This window comes from Triturus cristatus, chromosome 2_1 (genome assembly GCF_964204655.1).
Source record: "Triturus cristatus chromosome 2_1, aTriCri1.1, whole genome shotgun sequence".
Lineage (NCBI taxonomy): Eukaryota > Metazoa > Chordata > Amphibia > Caudata > Salamandridae > Triturus > Triturus cristatus.
The window spans coordinates 345,812,256-345,826,115 of record NC_140581.1 but is presented as its reverse complement, the minus strand read 5'-3'; the positions used below and the strand labels follow the sequence as shown (position 1 = coordinate 345,826,115).

General features: G+C 45.9%; 1 protein-coding gene across 2 annotated transcripts in view; it reads right to left on the bottom strand.

The window, feature by feature from the left end:
• Positions 1-13,860, bottom strand: part of ITGA1 (integrin subunit alpha 1) — an 880,323-nt gene that overhangs the window by 71,654 nt on the left and 794,809 nt on the right. For both annotated transcript variants that reach the window (XM_085631246.1, XM_085631248.1), the window contains exon 26: positions 12,791-12,895. In XM_085631246.1, coding sequence (XP_085487372.1) covers positions 12,791-12,895 — 105 coding nt within the window. The remainder of the gene's footprint in view (positions 1-12,790; positions 12,896-13,860) is intronic.

The window sequence follows — 13,860 nt, the reverse complement described above, 5'->3', positions numbered from 1 at the left end:
GAAACCGGAAGAGCTTCTTGTTTCTTATTTTGTACTTTTTTCTGCAGCCAGGACACAGAATTGGGCACTTGGTCTTGTTGATGCATTTAATAAGATGAATCAGATATTTTTTTCATGTTGGCGTTTATCAAGTTGGAGATTCGTCAGTCTTGGCTCATCAGACTTGGTTCTTTCAACTTGAAAATTCATCGAGCTTACATAAATAAATTTTAAAAGTTGTTATAGAGCCATAAAAATATCTAAAGACTATTTCATAATAATCAGAAGCATAAAACGGTAAAAGCTTCGGCCCAATTCAGACTTTGCAGAATCCTCGATAGTTTGAGTGGTGGAGATATAATCACCACCACACTGATGAAGGGAAATACACATATGTAAGATATTTTAAAAGTCACTGTTATAGTAAAAAACTTGCAAATTCACTATATGTCATAAGAAGAACCAATTTATGGGTTGATTACGATGTTGTCAGGAAAGGCTCCAAAAGGAATTTGATTCGGTCTAATCCGCTTCGGAACCCGCCTTTCTGACCGACTCGGTCACGTTTCCCAACCAGCGATTACAATGGTTGGGAAGTGTCGAACTGTCCGACTTGGTTCCCAAAGGCTTTGGGAGTAACTGAGTCGGTCAGGGCTGAATCGTAGCAGCCTATGGAGCGCGCTTCCAGCCAAGCAATTATGATGCCTGATTCGGACAGCCTTTCTAAACCGGTTCTTCCGAAATGAATTAGCTGTCAGAATCTGACTGTGGGGCCTGTAGCAGGCCCCCCTTAACCGGGGCCCTCCAAATAGGGCCCATGGGTCCCCCCTTTCCAACCATGCACAGTGTGGCAGGCACCTTGGGGTACCTATAACAGGGTGCAAAATTTTCCCCAACCACCCTTTTCTTCAATGGGAGCCTGTGTATTCGGTTGGGACACAGGCTTCCATTGAAGTCAATGAGAGTACGACCGAATCGTATCCGGAAGCCTCCGGATGCTTCCAAACCGCTCGGTTGGACTCTCCTGATCCGAGTCCTTCGGAAAGCATTCCGGAACTGATTCAGTCAGAATGGTTTCCTAACGACATCGTAATCGACCCCTGAGTAGGTAAATTCGACATGGAAACTTCAATTGTTTTCCAAAGCGAAATTTCTGTAAGAATATGTGGGCACTGGTTATATATATCTACACTGTCAGTATCAAGGCCCATATGTACAAAACTTTAAGGTCCCAAACAGTCTGATATGCAGTTTCAGCCAGTTTGCGACTGCAAAAAAAGCCTTTTTTAATGTACAAATGGCAAAATATGATTCGGTATCTTATTACAAAATTGATTTGTGGTTTAGCGATTCAGGATTTGGAAGATGCATGTTTAGGGCAGCCCTTCCAACTATCAAGTTGAATTGGTATGTATTGATGTTTTGTGACTGGATTACGGTCGCAAAACATACATTTTTTAACTACTACTAAAAGGTAGTGGTAACCATTAGTAAATAGGAAGGGATCCCCAAAGGACCCCTACCGCTATGAGAATGTAAACAAAACTATTTTCTCAGAGAAGGCAGTTGTCCCACGAACGTTATTAAAAAGCAGTCACAGACAAGGTGGTCTGCTGACACCAGGAGGGCACCATCCCTGTGATGGTCATCATTCCTAATGAGTCGCAAACTACAACCTACTTCTTGATATCCATGAAGTAGGTCGTTTAGCAACCCACTTGGAATGGCTAATTAATAGATATAAGTTTACTTACATTAGAAATTGGGATTGCCTAATTGCAATTTGGTACGAATCGCAATTTGGAAATCACAATTCTTACTTCCTGTACATATGGCCCCAAGTGTGATCCATAAATCTCTGTAGACTTATCTGGTAGCTAGGTTTATGGGATCGCACAGACTCATCTGGCCTATCAAACATCTTGCCTGAGTTGGGATGTGATTTGGGTGTTTGTGCGCTTTTAGTCATCCAGGAGAAATTCAGGCAAGTTTAATGGTAAAACAGTGGAGTTCTGACTTTCTTTTTAACTTTAGTGTGACTGTAGGAATATGAGGTATGGCTGGTCAATATCTCGAGGAGCATTGAGAGATTTTTTTTAGAAGTTTTTTTAGAGTTTTTTTTTACAATGCAGTTTATTCCAGCCTTTGAGTTTTAATTTGTGTTAAGTAATGCTTTTTGCCTGTATTACTTTAGTGCTCTTATTCATTTGCACGTATTATTACTTGTATGGGCTGTTTGTGCATATTTTAGATATTTTCAGTGGATGAACAAGGTAAGGTGTGTGCTATCATAACATTTATCTTTAGGCAATTGATTGATTTCGAAGAGGTGAATGTTAAATGGAAAGTTGCTTATCTTACCTGGAATCCGAAGAACAAGGATGTTGCATGAGTATTTCTGAAACAAAAGTGCATCTGTATCTAAGGGAAGTAGATGCCTGATGATGGGATGCTGTGCCTGGTGACACAACTGGTGGGAACTTGTTTGTGTGTCGGAGGAGTATCAGGATCGACTTAGCCATAGCCTGGCACAGATAGTACAGAATTTGGTAGTTTCCTATGCATTAAACCTCTTGGGTGCCACATTATATTAATGAATCCTAAATATTTTCAGCATAGGTGGTACATAGAGAGGGTCAGACTTTAGTCAGAAAGAATAAAAAATATTCTGCCACCCATTTACTGGCTACCTCTTTTCTAGATCACCTGCAATACTGTTACTCTGTTACAGTGAAATCAATGTGACTTTTAACCCACCCATTCCCGCAGCATATGGGTGACTAGGGCAGAGCAAAGTCAGTGAGAATGTTGACCTCCTACAGGAGTCTTGAAAATGTTTTACCATCATCATTGGCAGGTCCAAAACTCCAGACCTGTTCCCTGTTACTGCTCACACAGAGAGGGGTAATCGACTGAAAGCCAAGGCTAATGACAGCACAGTCCCCAGATATGTGTTATCCAGTGCAGTGGCCCAGGGAGACTGACTGTCCATTGATTTGCATAGCAATTATGCACTGTATCCCTATAAAGCAGCCAAATAATACACCAGGTGAGTTAAATGACCTCAGGAGGGTACCCGCCAACATACACCCTTGTTTGAGAGTCACCAAACAAAGCATTTCCATGTGTGTCACTGAAGGAGAGGTAATGGTAAATATTTTGCCCTTAGTTTGGGAAGAAGGGGATATGGATTTATGACCAATACAAAAATAATGAGTATTTGTATGAACTTGGGTTGCTGGTGGGGGGTGAAACACTACTCCAGCAGCAACCACAATCTTTGTTACGGGGAAACACAAACAAGCCAAAGGATTAACCGGTGCCTCACCCTCTGGTAGTTTGGCATAAAAGCAGTCAAGCCTAACTTAGAGGCAATGTGTAAAGTATTTATGCAGCACTCCAAACAGTAATAAGGTTAAACACAATTCAAGAAAAATACCACACCAATTTAGAAATAGAAGATAGAGTCAAATTTAATAGATTATTTGAGACCAAAATTACAGGAATCCAATCAGTAGAACTGGAGATATACAATTTTAACGATTTAAAAGAAAATAGTGCCTAGAAGCACAAAGCGCCAACTTTGGTTATCTTGCTGTGTCGGACTGGGCAAAGTAACAAGTTCAGGCTGACCATTATAGGGCACAGGCCGGATACAGGGACCCAGTTAAGCTCACTGAACAAAGTCCCTTAAATCCTGATTTGCATGAGCATTGCAAGATCCTGCATTGAGGATGCGTTGAACAGCGGCAGTTCTGAGGAAGCTGTGGTGCTGTAATGTAGAGCCCTGCATTGTCGTTGAGGATGCAGTTGATGAGGGGCTTGCAATGCGAAGACATGAATCAAGGATACGTCGCACAACAGTGTCTCTGAGGAATCTACTGGCTGTGATGCAACCTTCTGCATTGTTCAGCGGCAGATCCGATGCAGCTGTGAGGAGACTCATCACCCTACATCAGTTCTGCTCACAGGACCACAGCTGGGCTGCCACCGCACCTTCAGGTCCACTTCCAAGGGCCCAGGACTGGGGTGGCACTGCTCTAGGGAGTAGGACTCAAAGCAGACCGAGTCCAGGTACTTGGTTCAAGGTGGTTGGAGCCTTTTGTGTCACTGAGGCTCTGATCAGGAGGCCAGACAACTAATCCTTGGAGTCACTCTGGTGGTCCTGGATTCAAGATGCAGGTTCATTCCTTCTCACTCAGGCAGCAGGGCAACAGAGTAGCAGTCCTTCCTGCAGAGCAGCACAGCAGTCCTTATAAGTCTTCCACAGGTCCAGAGGGTTACTGAACAGTTGGGTTTGAGGGTCCATTAATTATACCTGGTGCCCACTTTGAAGTAGAAGCTTCTAGAAGTTTCCACTCCCAGAAGTGCTTTGCATTTCCTCCCTCCCTGCCCTGGCCCCAGCTTCTCTTCGATCACAAAAGTCTAGTGTCAAACCCTTTGTGGGTGCACTTGTGGTAGGTGGGAGATCCTTCTCCTCATCAAGTCAGAGATGCCCATCCTGCCAACAATCTTTTGTCTCACTGTCTTGGGGCAAGACACAAAGGCACACTGCAAGCTACACCTAGTCATGTGACCCAGGATAGATACAGGATGCAGGCACCACATTGTTGGGACAAGAAAATGCTAACTTCCTAAAAGTATGACATTGTTCTACATTCTGTCCATCAATTTTTTTTTTTGCATTTGTCACCCTGAGTTGGACGGGTATGCCCGGACGTGGGTCCCGTGCTCTCTATACCACTGCAGTCAAGGTAGCCTGGCTGATGAGGGGTGAAACCCTCAAAACAGTCCTAGGATGCTTGTTTCCAGTCCAGGGACGACCTGGCCTGGCAGTTCGGGCTGGACTGTTCCTATAGGGATCAGGGTCAAGACTGATTTGCATATGGCTGGGTTCAAACTGGAGTGGCATGGGAAGCAAAAAAACAAGGGATTTAGGCCCAGGTCTCTGTACTGGGATGTATGTATGACATTGTTCTGCATTCTGTGCATCAATTGTTCTTTTTGCAAGATTCTAAAAGTGGCATTTTCTGAATTGTGACTTTAAGTCAGTCTTTACCGTTAAAGAGGGTTTTAAATTACATCAAAATTGGCATTCCTACTTCCTCCCAATTGAAAGTTAGCACTTATTAAATGTAGTAAGGTAATCCATTGTTATTCTATGGGAGAAGTAGCCCTTGCAGAAGTGAAAAACGAATTTAAGAGTTTATCAGTACCAGGACATGTAAATCTTAAATGCACTGCATCATACCTACTGGGCCTTTTAGGGCCTACCCTAGGGGTGACTAATATGTATTAAAAAGGAAGGGTTAGGCCTGGAAAGAGATTTATTTTTCCAGGTAGTAAAGGCAGTTTAAAACTGCACAAACAGGCTGCAATGGCAAGCCTGAGACATGTTTTACAAAGACAACTCATTGGGTGGCTGAAAGTGTGCTGCAGGCCACTTGTAGCATTTAAGCTACAGGCCCTGGGTACATGTAGTACCGCTTTACTAGGGACTTACAAGTAAATTAATGTGCTAATTCGGTGCAAGCCAATGTTACCAAATTAAAAGAAGTGAGCGCAAGCAGTTTAGCACTGGTTAGCAGTGATAAAGTGCACAGAGTCCTAAAGCCAGCAAAAACGAAGTCAGCTAAAACAGGAGGGTAGAAGGCAAAAAGATGGGGCAAAACCAGACTAAGGATGTCAGGTTCAATAGTATTCATATAACCTAATAGATCATGATGTAGATTCTGACTAATGCAAATACCAGCGTGCAAAGGGGAAGTGCATAGGGAAGGTACCAAGGTCATTTTCAAAGCTGTGACATTTATGTTTATAGGGAGATGTTGGCCAAATAAATGCTGCCTGGTGCACAAAATGCTTTCCATATTTAGGAAAAAGAAAAGCTGATTTTTACACTGTAACATCATGATTCTCAATTCACAAATTTGCACTGTGATTCGTAATTGCCATTACAAATCACAATAAACATATTGCACTTCATGAGGCATTGTAAAGGGAAAGAGAGGAGTATTCCTATTTGCTTGTGCATTGTAGTTTTATGCTCAAATGCTTGCTTCTAGTTTTGCAGCCACAAAACACTAAATAGCTATTACCTACCCATGCGAGAACCATTCACAAAATGTAAACTGCTATTGCATTGACATGCTTGCTTTGGTGACAGATTCAGAATGTGCCAATATTTGTGGCATTATGATGCTTGTCTCTTTAGAGGGCAGGGGTCACAGTCAGCGCTTTATTCGTAAACAAAATAGTTCTAGGGCTCAAGGTAATTTTTGGGAAGCCACTCTGACTGCCACCACCCCTTGCCTAAAAAGTTGCTGCCTTAAAGCCTGTGTCTGCGCAACCTACTAACATCCCACTCTTTCAATTTTGACTTTTTAGATCACGGTATCCTGTAATAATTGAATAGGCTTGCTGGTTTAATTATTTTTTCAACTGGTAAAGCGTTATTTTTAAACATTCTACTGATTTATTCTATAACAAATAGACAGACAGCAACAATGTGTGGTAGACTTCTTTAAATACGGGCTGGCGTTTGCAGATAAGTTTCAATGTCGAGCAAATACAAACACCGTCACAAATTAAGCATAGGTCACAGTGAGGGGGCAAGGGACAACATGAATGTTGGAACTGAGGTCAGTTGGCCTATAGAGGCTTCCGTCCCCGTGTTCACAAATATATGGAGTAGGGCACATGTTAATTTCGAAGCCATTAATAATGAAGAGGCAGGCAATTAGCATGTTTTTGTGAACAGTTCCTTTGCACTGCGAGGTTGAATCTCTTGTAAAACAAAGAAGAGGCTAGTCACGGTGTAAAGGAAACATCAGTGCCCCTGTTAGAGCCTTTGTCCATCAGTTCCTGCACAAATCCATAACATTTTCTTGCGTAAACAGTTTCAATCTCTTTAGTGCCTTTATTCCATATTCCACAACCAGATTTCAAGTACCTATTTCTATGTTGGAAAAAATTCAATGAATAACAAAAAAGGTTATGGTGCATCATCTACCTTAACCTATCCATAACTGAGAAGGCATTGTATTTCATGGACACTCAATGACGTGAGAAGCCAAAAGTAAATATTAAGGGCCATGTCCTCTACATTTTTTGGACATTGAGGTTTGGCCAAATTACAGCACGAGAGGTACTTTGTTTGAGATTTTTTCAGGGATTGTTGTACTACACGTAATCGATTTTCAAGCTGCATTTCTCCAAAACAGCTAATTGCACAGTATATTTTGAAGAACAGAGGGGGATATTCTCAAGAACGTGTGTTAACTACCGCAAAAGTAGCTTAACACGACCCTTCACATCACAGTCCATCATGGGATTTTAACTCCGTGTTAACGTGGTATTCCCAATCCGGTGGCACCAAGCGATAGTCCCACGACAACGTGTCAAACGAACGCGTTAAAATCAACATGACGCCGCAAAAATGCGAAACACCAACGCGAAAAAAGCAGCAATGACGACAATCGCGATACAAAATCAGCAAAAACCAGCCACAGGCCTGCAATCGCCACACAACATGCGGGAAAATGCACTACAAAAGTTGAGAAAAAAACATACAAAAGCCAAACAACAGCGAAGCACAATGGAGTCAGCCAGAGCAAGTGCAGAGGACAACCAGAGCCCCACAAGCCCCCCGGAGGACCAGCCTGGGACTTCGGGGACAGAGAAGGCCAAGGAGAAGAAGAGTAGGAAGAGAAGGTTCAGTCCGCAGGAAAACAGAATCCTGATAACGGAGGTGATAGAACTCCATCAACTACTGTTTGTCTCCTCCACTGTGTCACTGGGAACTAAAAATGGAATATGGCAGACCATCATGGACAAGGTGAATGCAGTCTGAGTGCTGAAGAGGACAATGGACTAGGTCAAGAGGCGCTGAAATGATGTCAAGCACAAAACCAAGCAGAAATTCGCAAACAACCGGAAGGCAGCAATGCAGACTGGAGGTGGGAGCCCAGCGCCACAGGAAGAGCTGGACGAGATGGAGGAAATGGTGTACACAGTCATCAGTGGGGAGACGGTGGCAGGACCGGACACAACAGCAATAGGGTGAATAATGACCAGGGACTGGGGGACGGGGGAGATGGGCACAATGGCACACATGCACAAGTAAGCATAGCACATCTGCTGACAAACCATGCCACAGACCCCCAACTCCCACCAAGATACCAATGCACACAAGAATGCAACATCCCAGCACTGTATAAGCACAGAAGTCAGAGGCACACCGCATGTAAGGGATCAGGGGCAGCCAAATCAGAGCTGCAGGGGCGACTCCCCCAAAATGTGGCACACGCATCACATGCAGAGCACATCAACTTTGAAAATGATGTGGCACAATCCACAACACGTCCACAACAGAACAGGGGACACAATTGGGGCAGCATGTGTGCAGTAACTGGCCAATTACATTTGGCCTCGCAGGGAAATGTGAGTTGACAATGTTCAAGTACGAACACACATCCATGATGTCGTTGAAATATCCACTGTCACGCATCATATAGGCAGCTACCCACAAACAGTCACAATGTACACTGTCATTCAGTCTGCATGTAAACATGTATAATGCGTCAACATACATGTGAACACAATATTAAACTGCATCTCCCCTTCACATTGCAGAGGGAAATTCAACACCTCCTGCAGAGCAGTCCCAACCTCTCTTCTCTGATGACTAAGAGGACCACCACACCTTCGACTCCGACGCTCTCCAATAGCTCGTGGTGTGCCTCCGCATCCCACTTACAGGAGAAGGGCAGCCCAGCAGCTACAAGGAGAACCCACCCCCTGCACAGTACACACAGCAGGCAGCACCCACCACCAAGGCTGCCTCCCAGGACCTCCACGACGAACACATGGCCTTCCAACTCTGTGTGTGTGTTGGGGTGCCAGGAGAAGCTGGCTGAACAGGTGCAGGTGGGGTTTGACCGCATGGCAGACAAACTAGACACCATACGTGGGTGTCTGAGTCCCATCAGGGACCACTCACAGTCCCTAACGGACACCCACAGTCCGCTCCATGCCCTCCAACGAACCATGGCTGAAATTGCCAGGGTCCTGACTCAGAGGCAAGAGTGACTGTCCACTCATAGTGGCTCCAGCGAGCTTGCCCAGGAGTTAGAACTCATACGGAGGCTCATGGAGGACAGGGAGCGTCATCGTGCGGAAACAGTAACTGACACGGCTGCACACCAGCGAGAGGTAGCTGGGTCCCTCAACGCCATATAGACCATCCTCATGGCATTGTTGCCACAATGTATCAAGGAGCGATATCTTGAATAGGCGGAAGGGTAACATGTGCAATTGTGGCGGTTGGGGAGAGGCTGTTCCGTGATAATGGTTGATAATGAATTCAATGGGCAGACGTTGATTGCAGGGAGAGTCGTAATTTAAGGCATGTAATTCTAATAATTGAAATATCGTTTTAACATGTTTAGGCAGATTAAACATACAGTCTAACAGGAATGTTTTGAATTTGTAGATAACCCCTGATGAAGGGCCAGGAACGATCCGAAATGCATTGGGTAATACACATTAACCTTTGAGGATTACTTATGCACACTCCGTGCTTCTGAATAAAGTCTGGATGGGCATTTTGACAGCATTTAGGATACAGTGAATAAGTGCCTCTCATGTGACTGGAATAAAAGCAATGAAAAAGGAAATGGATGAAAATGGAATAAAACTTTGAGAAATTGGATAAATTGTGGCACTTTTGTTATGAATGAAGCAATGCTGTGCGTCCGGCATTGGGGCGTTACCTCGCCCCCTTCTTAAATTGCTGCCACACGGCCTGGCGCTGATGCATGCTGCTGCTACCACTCCATCCACATCTACGGCCACTGATGTGTCAGTGCCACTCAGTGCGGCGGACATTCCACCTCCGGCCCTTGCGGTGTCACTGCCACACAGTGCTGGAGACAGAACACCACCACCCACATGTGAGGCACCTGAAACAGCAGAGGACGAAGATGCGGAAGAATATACCCTTGTGGTCAGGAGGAAGCGGTAGCATTCATGTCCGCCATGTGGCCTGTCTCTGCTTGGTTGTGGCCTTTGTATCATCCCCTTCAACTGTCCCCCGATGCACTCTGCGACACTCACCTTGGACCTCGACATGGACTGTCATATTCTGTTTGGTAACCAATAACACAGCTATCAGACTGCGGACTGAACTTCTCCTCTATTGCTGTACTTGTCATTCACTGAAGGACTCTGGCTGGCCCTCCACCGGCCAACGCTGAAAGGTGGCGTTTGCATGGCCTTATACTGTTCCAGCTACAACACTCCATTGAATGTGCATTAAACATTCATTAACACAACGATATGTCATATCTATCATCTTGCAAGTATGGAGGGATGGATGCATGTAGGGTCAATGATTTCACCTTACTTTGTGGGACTTGGGTCACAGGGTGACACATTGCCGATTGCGTGCCGGGTGGCGCCGACACTCGAACGGAGACGCACGCATTTGTTACTTCCTTGTCCAGGCCAGAATGGAAGCACGCCCACAGCCCCGGGGTCATTGTTCACATCCTTACGCTGGACTGGCATATGCCAGGCCAGCCCACTCCGCTCACGCTCACAGGGGAGGACGACAATGCTACATGCACCTGGTCTTCCCTGTAGGGATCTGCTGCTCACAGGTCTAGTTGTCAGCATGCCACAGCCACTCCCTCATGGCTGGTTTGCACCCACACCACACCCTTTCGGCACCGGCGTCACAGGACATGTGACCATGCCAATAAAAAGGGCCTGGCACACGTGCTGGATGCCATTTCCACTTTCCAAATGGGTGTCTAATTGTGGGTAGCACTTATGCATGAGGGCCGAGGGCCCTGCCACGTCACAATGCCCAGTGCCGGTGGTGACATGATGGCGTCCGCACAACGGGACCCAATCATAAAGGGTCCATGGCTAGCGGTGCACAGACTTGGTGGCACAGGATACACTGCGGCAGGCACAGGCACACCGCCACGGGACGGTGTATTTGGGTGCACTGAGATAGGGGCACCGGAACTGCTGAGCAGGTGTGCAGCCTGCGATGATGCCCTGTGCACTGATGTGTTCCCTGCCATTGCGAAATCAAGACCCAGAATCATGTGTGTGACCTGGTGGCCCGTGGTGCGTGGCTGCATGATGTGGGCATGGTCGCGGGCCCCGGGCTTGGAGCTCCAACCGGCACGTGGTGTGCCCTCTTGGAGACACGACGGTGTCGGAAGGTGAGCAGTGTGGCCTGGCTGCGCAGGGGCGGGCGGTCTCCGCTGGGCGGCAGGAGGGGCTGGGGTGGGGCAGCCTGTGTGCGCAGGGGCGGGCAAGCGATGATGGCATGTACTACTGTATGGACTCTGTCATTCATGTCTCTGGCACCTGTTTCAGAGGAGTGACCTGGGAGACTGCAGTGTGTACCTGCCCTTGGTTGGAGACACACCGGTGGCTGAAGGTGAGCAGTGGGGCCTGGGTCTGCAGTGTCGGCACTCTCTCTCCCTCTCTCTTTCTCTCTCTCCCTCTCTCTTTCTCTCTCCCTCTCCTTTTCTCTCTCTCTCCCTCTCTTTCTCTCTCCCTCTCTCTCCCTCTCTTTCTCTCTCTCTCTCTTTCTCTATCCCCCTCTTTCTCTATCCCTCTATCCCTCTCTCTCTCTTTGTCGGTCTCCCTCTCTGTCCTTTGATGGGCGCATGACACACCTTTTTATCTGTCTTTCTGTCTTGCAGGCTGTGACTTACAGAATGCCCGGAAAAGACCCGCCGTGCCTCATCATGGTTGTTTATTTTTTGGTTTATATGATGTGGATGTGTTTTACAATTTTTCTGGCCACACCTGTATGTAGGGTGTTGTGATTGTGTTTGGGTCATGGTTTTGTGGAGTTGATGTGCATTATCTTTGTCCGAAGGAGGGGGGGTGAGGTCCGGGGGGGTGGCGGTGTGTGTTGTTGCCCTCTTGGTGCTCCGGGCTGCATGTTCAGTTGCTCGGGGGCATCTGTTGTTCTTCATGTTTGCCTATGGGCTGTGCTCCCTTGGCTGCTACCGGTTGACGTCTGACTTTGTACCAGGTCAGAGCAGGTGTTAGTTTCCTGCTGCTAACGCGCCTTATCGCCTGTTTTGTGTTCCTATCGTAAATCTGGCTGGTCGTTGTGAATGTTGCGGAGTGGTGTTGTCGCGGCTTTTTGCTTGGGAATGCCTACTCTGCATTTCATTAGCGATAGTTGCCAGGGTCATCTGTGGCGATAATTTTTGAGGATGCTATCGCCGGAAAACTGGTGGTATTGGCTGTTTGCACCTGCTCGTGATGGGGCGGTAATTTTATCGCGACTTTGGCTCCGATAAGTGCCGATAACTCGGCGATTGCTCCTTGAGAATATGCCCCAGAGAATTTCTGCAATATCTGCTAAATAGGCCATAGTTACGAATGCCTTGTTAAATTCTGACACCCGTATGACTGGGAGTCGGAAATATGAGTTTGCTATATTTTAGCAACAACCGGATTGCAGACAACATAAAGTTGAAAAAAACAATGTACAGTATGAGGTTTATTGAGCCACAATTGTTAAGTTTCCAGCCCCCACTTATCTTACTTTCTGGAATGAAGTCACAACTCCGGGAAAATAAACACAAAAATGCTCTCCTGCACCTTGGCAGAGTAAAAGTGAAGAACTAAATGTAACAATCAGCAGCAATGGCATCTCGGATTTTCTATGTGCAAAAAAAGCAAATATTGAAAAGCACATGCTCTGAGCAGTGTATATGAATGTGTTGAGGACGCGTAACACGGCATACACAATAGAAAGGTGTGGTCTTACCAGGACTGGATCCCTTAAATGTTCTTTCAGTTTTGGCACCAGGTATGTTGCGCCCGTGTTTATCTTTAGCGGATCGAGGACCTCACTGGCTTTGCAACGTGCATTCTGTTGGAAGGAACAGCACACCGCTCAGTTTTGAGGAAAAGGTCCAAAATAAATACACTGGTTTTATTTATCAAATCTTGGTTCATTGATCTAGTTTTCTCAGTGCACTTCTTAATAGTACATAACAATTAAACGTCCATGCTATATGATGGCCTCTATGAATATTTCTTCAACAAACTTAAAACATAACTTAAGTCACAGTAAAGTCATAAAACCTGAATAAAGAACTTTACAAACACAGGGGCATATTTACAAGCCCCCTGCGCCACCAGTACGTCACTTTTTGTGACATACCAGTGGCGCATTATACTGCTCCATATTCACAAGGACAGGAAAAGCCACCCTGCGTGGCTTCTTTTGTCCTTGTAAATATGGCCCCTTTACACGGAGCACTTTGCGTGAAATGGGTGTTCCATGGGTGTTGCTGTGGGTTTTCCCATGCAACAACCATGGAACAAGACACATTTCGTAAACATGGAAATGTGTCTAAATGCTACGCCACCCTAGGGGTGGCATAGCAAGGCGCAACAAGGAGAAATGTTTTAATTTCTCCTTGTTTTTTCATCTTTCAATGCGTGCTGCATTCTACAGCACGCATTTAACGATGAAAATGCCTGTAGTGATTGTTTTTGTGCAGGAACGTGCCCCTTCCTTCACAAAAACAATCTCCCCATGACGCAGGCACCCTTGCACTATGGTGCAAGGGTGCCTGCACCTGTGCATGGCAGCAGTTTGTGCGCCAGCGCAGGGGAGAGCACAGGAATGCAACATATTATTGTAAATATGTCGCATTCCTGTGCTTTGGAAGTGCCGCAGCGGCTTGCGTTGCCGCACTGCTGCACTTCCTTGTAAATCAGCCCCTCAATGGTTTTATAAGGTAAAATGGCCCTATATAAAGACATTAATGATGCAGTGCTGTTCAGACCCGAGGTGAAAAATTTAGAGCCACTTGTACTAACATTTCT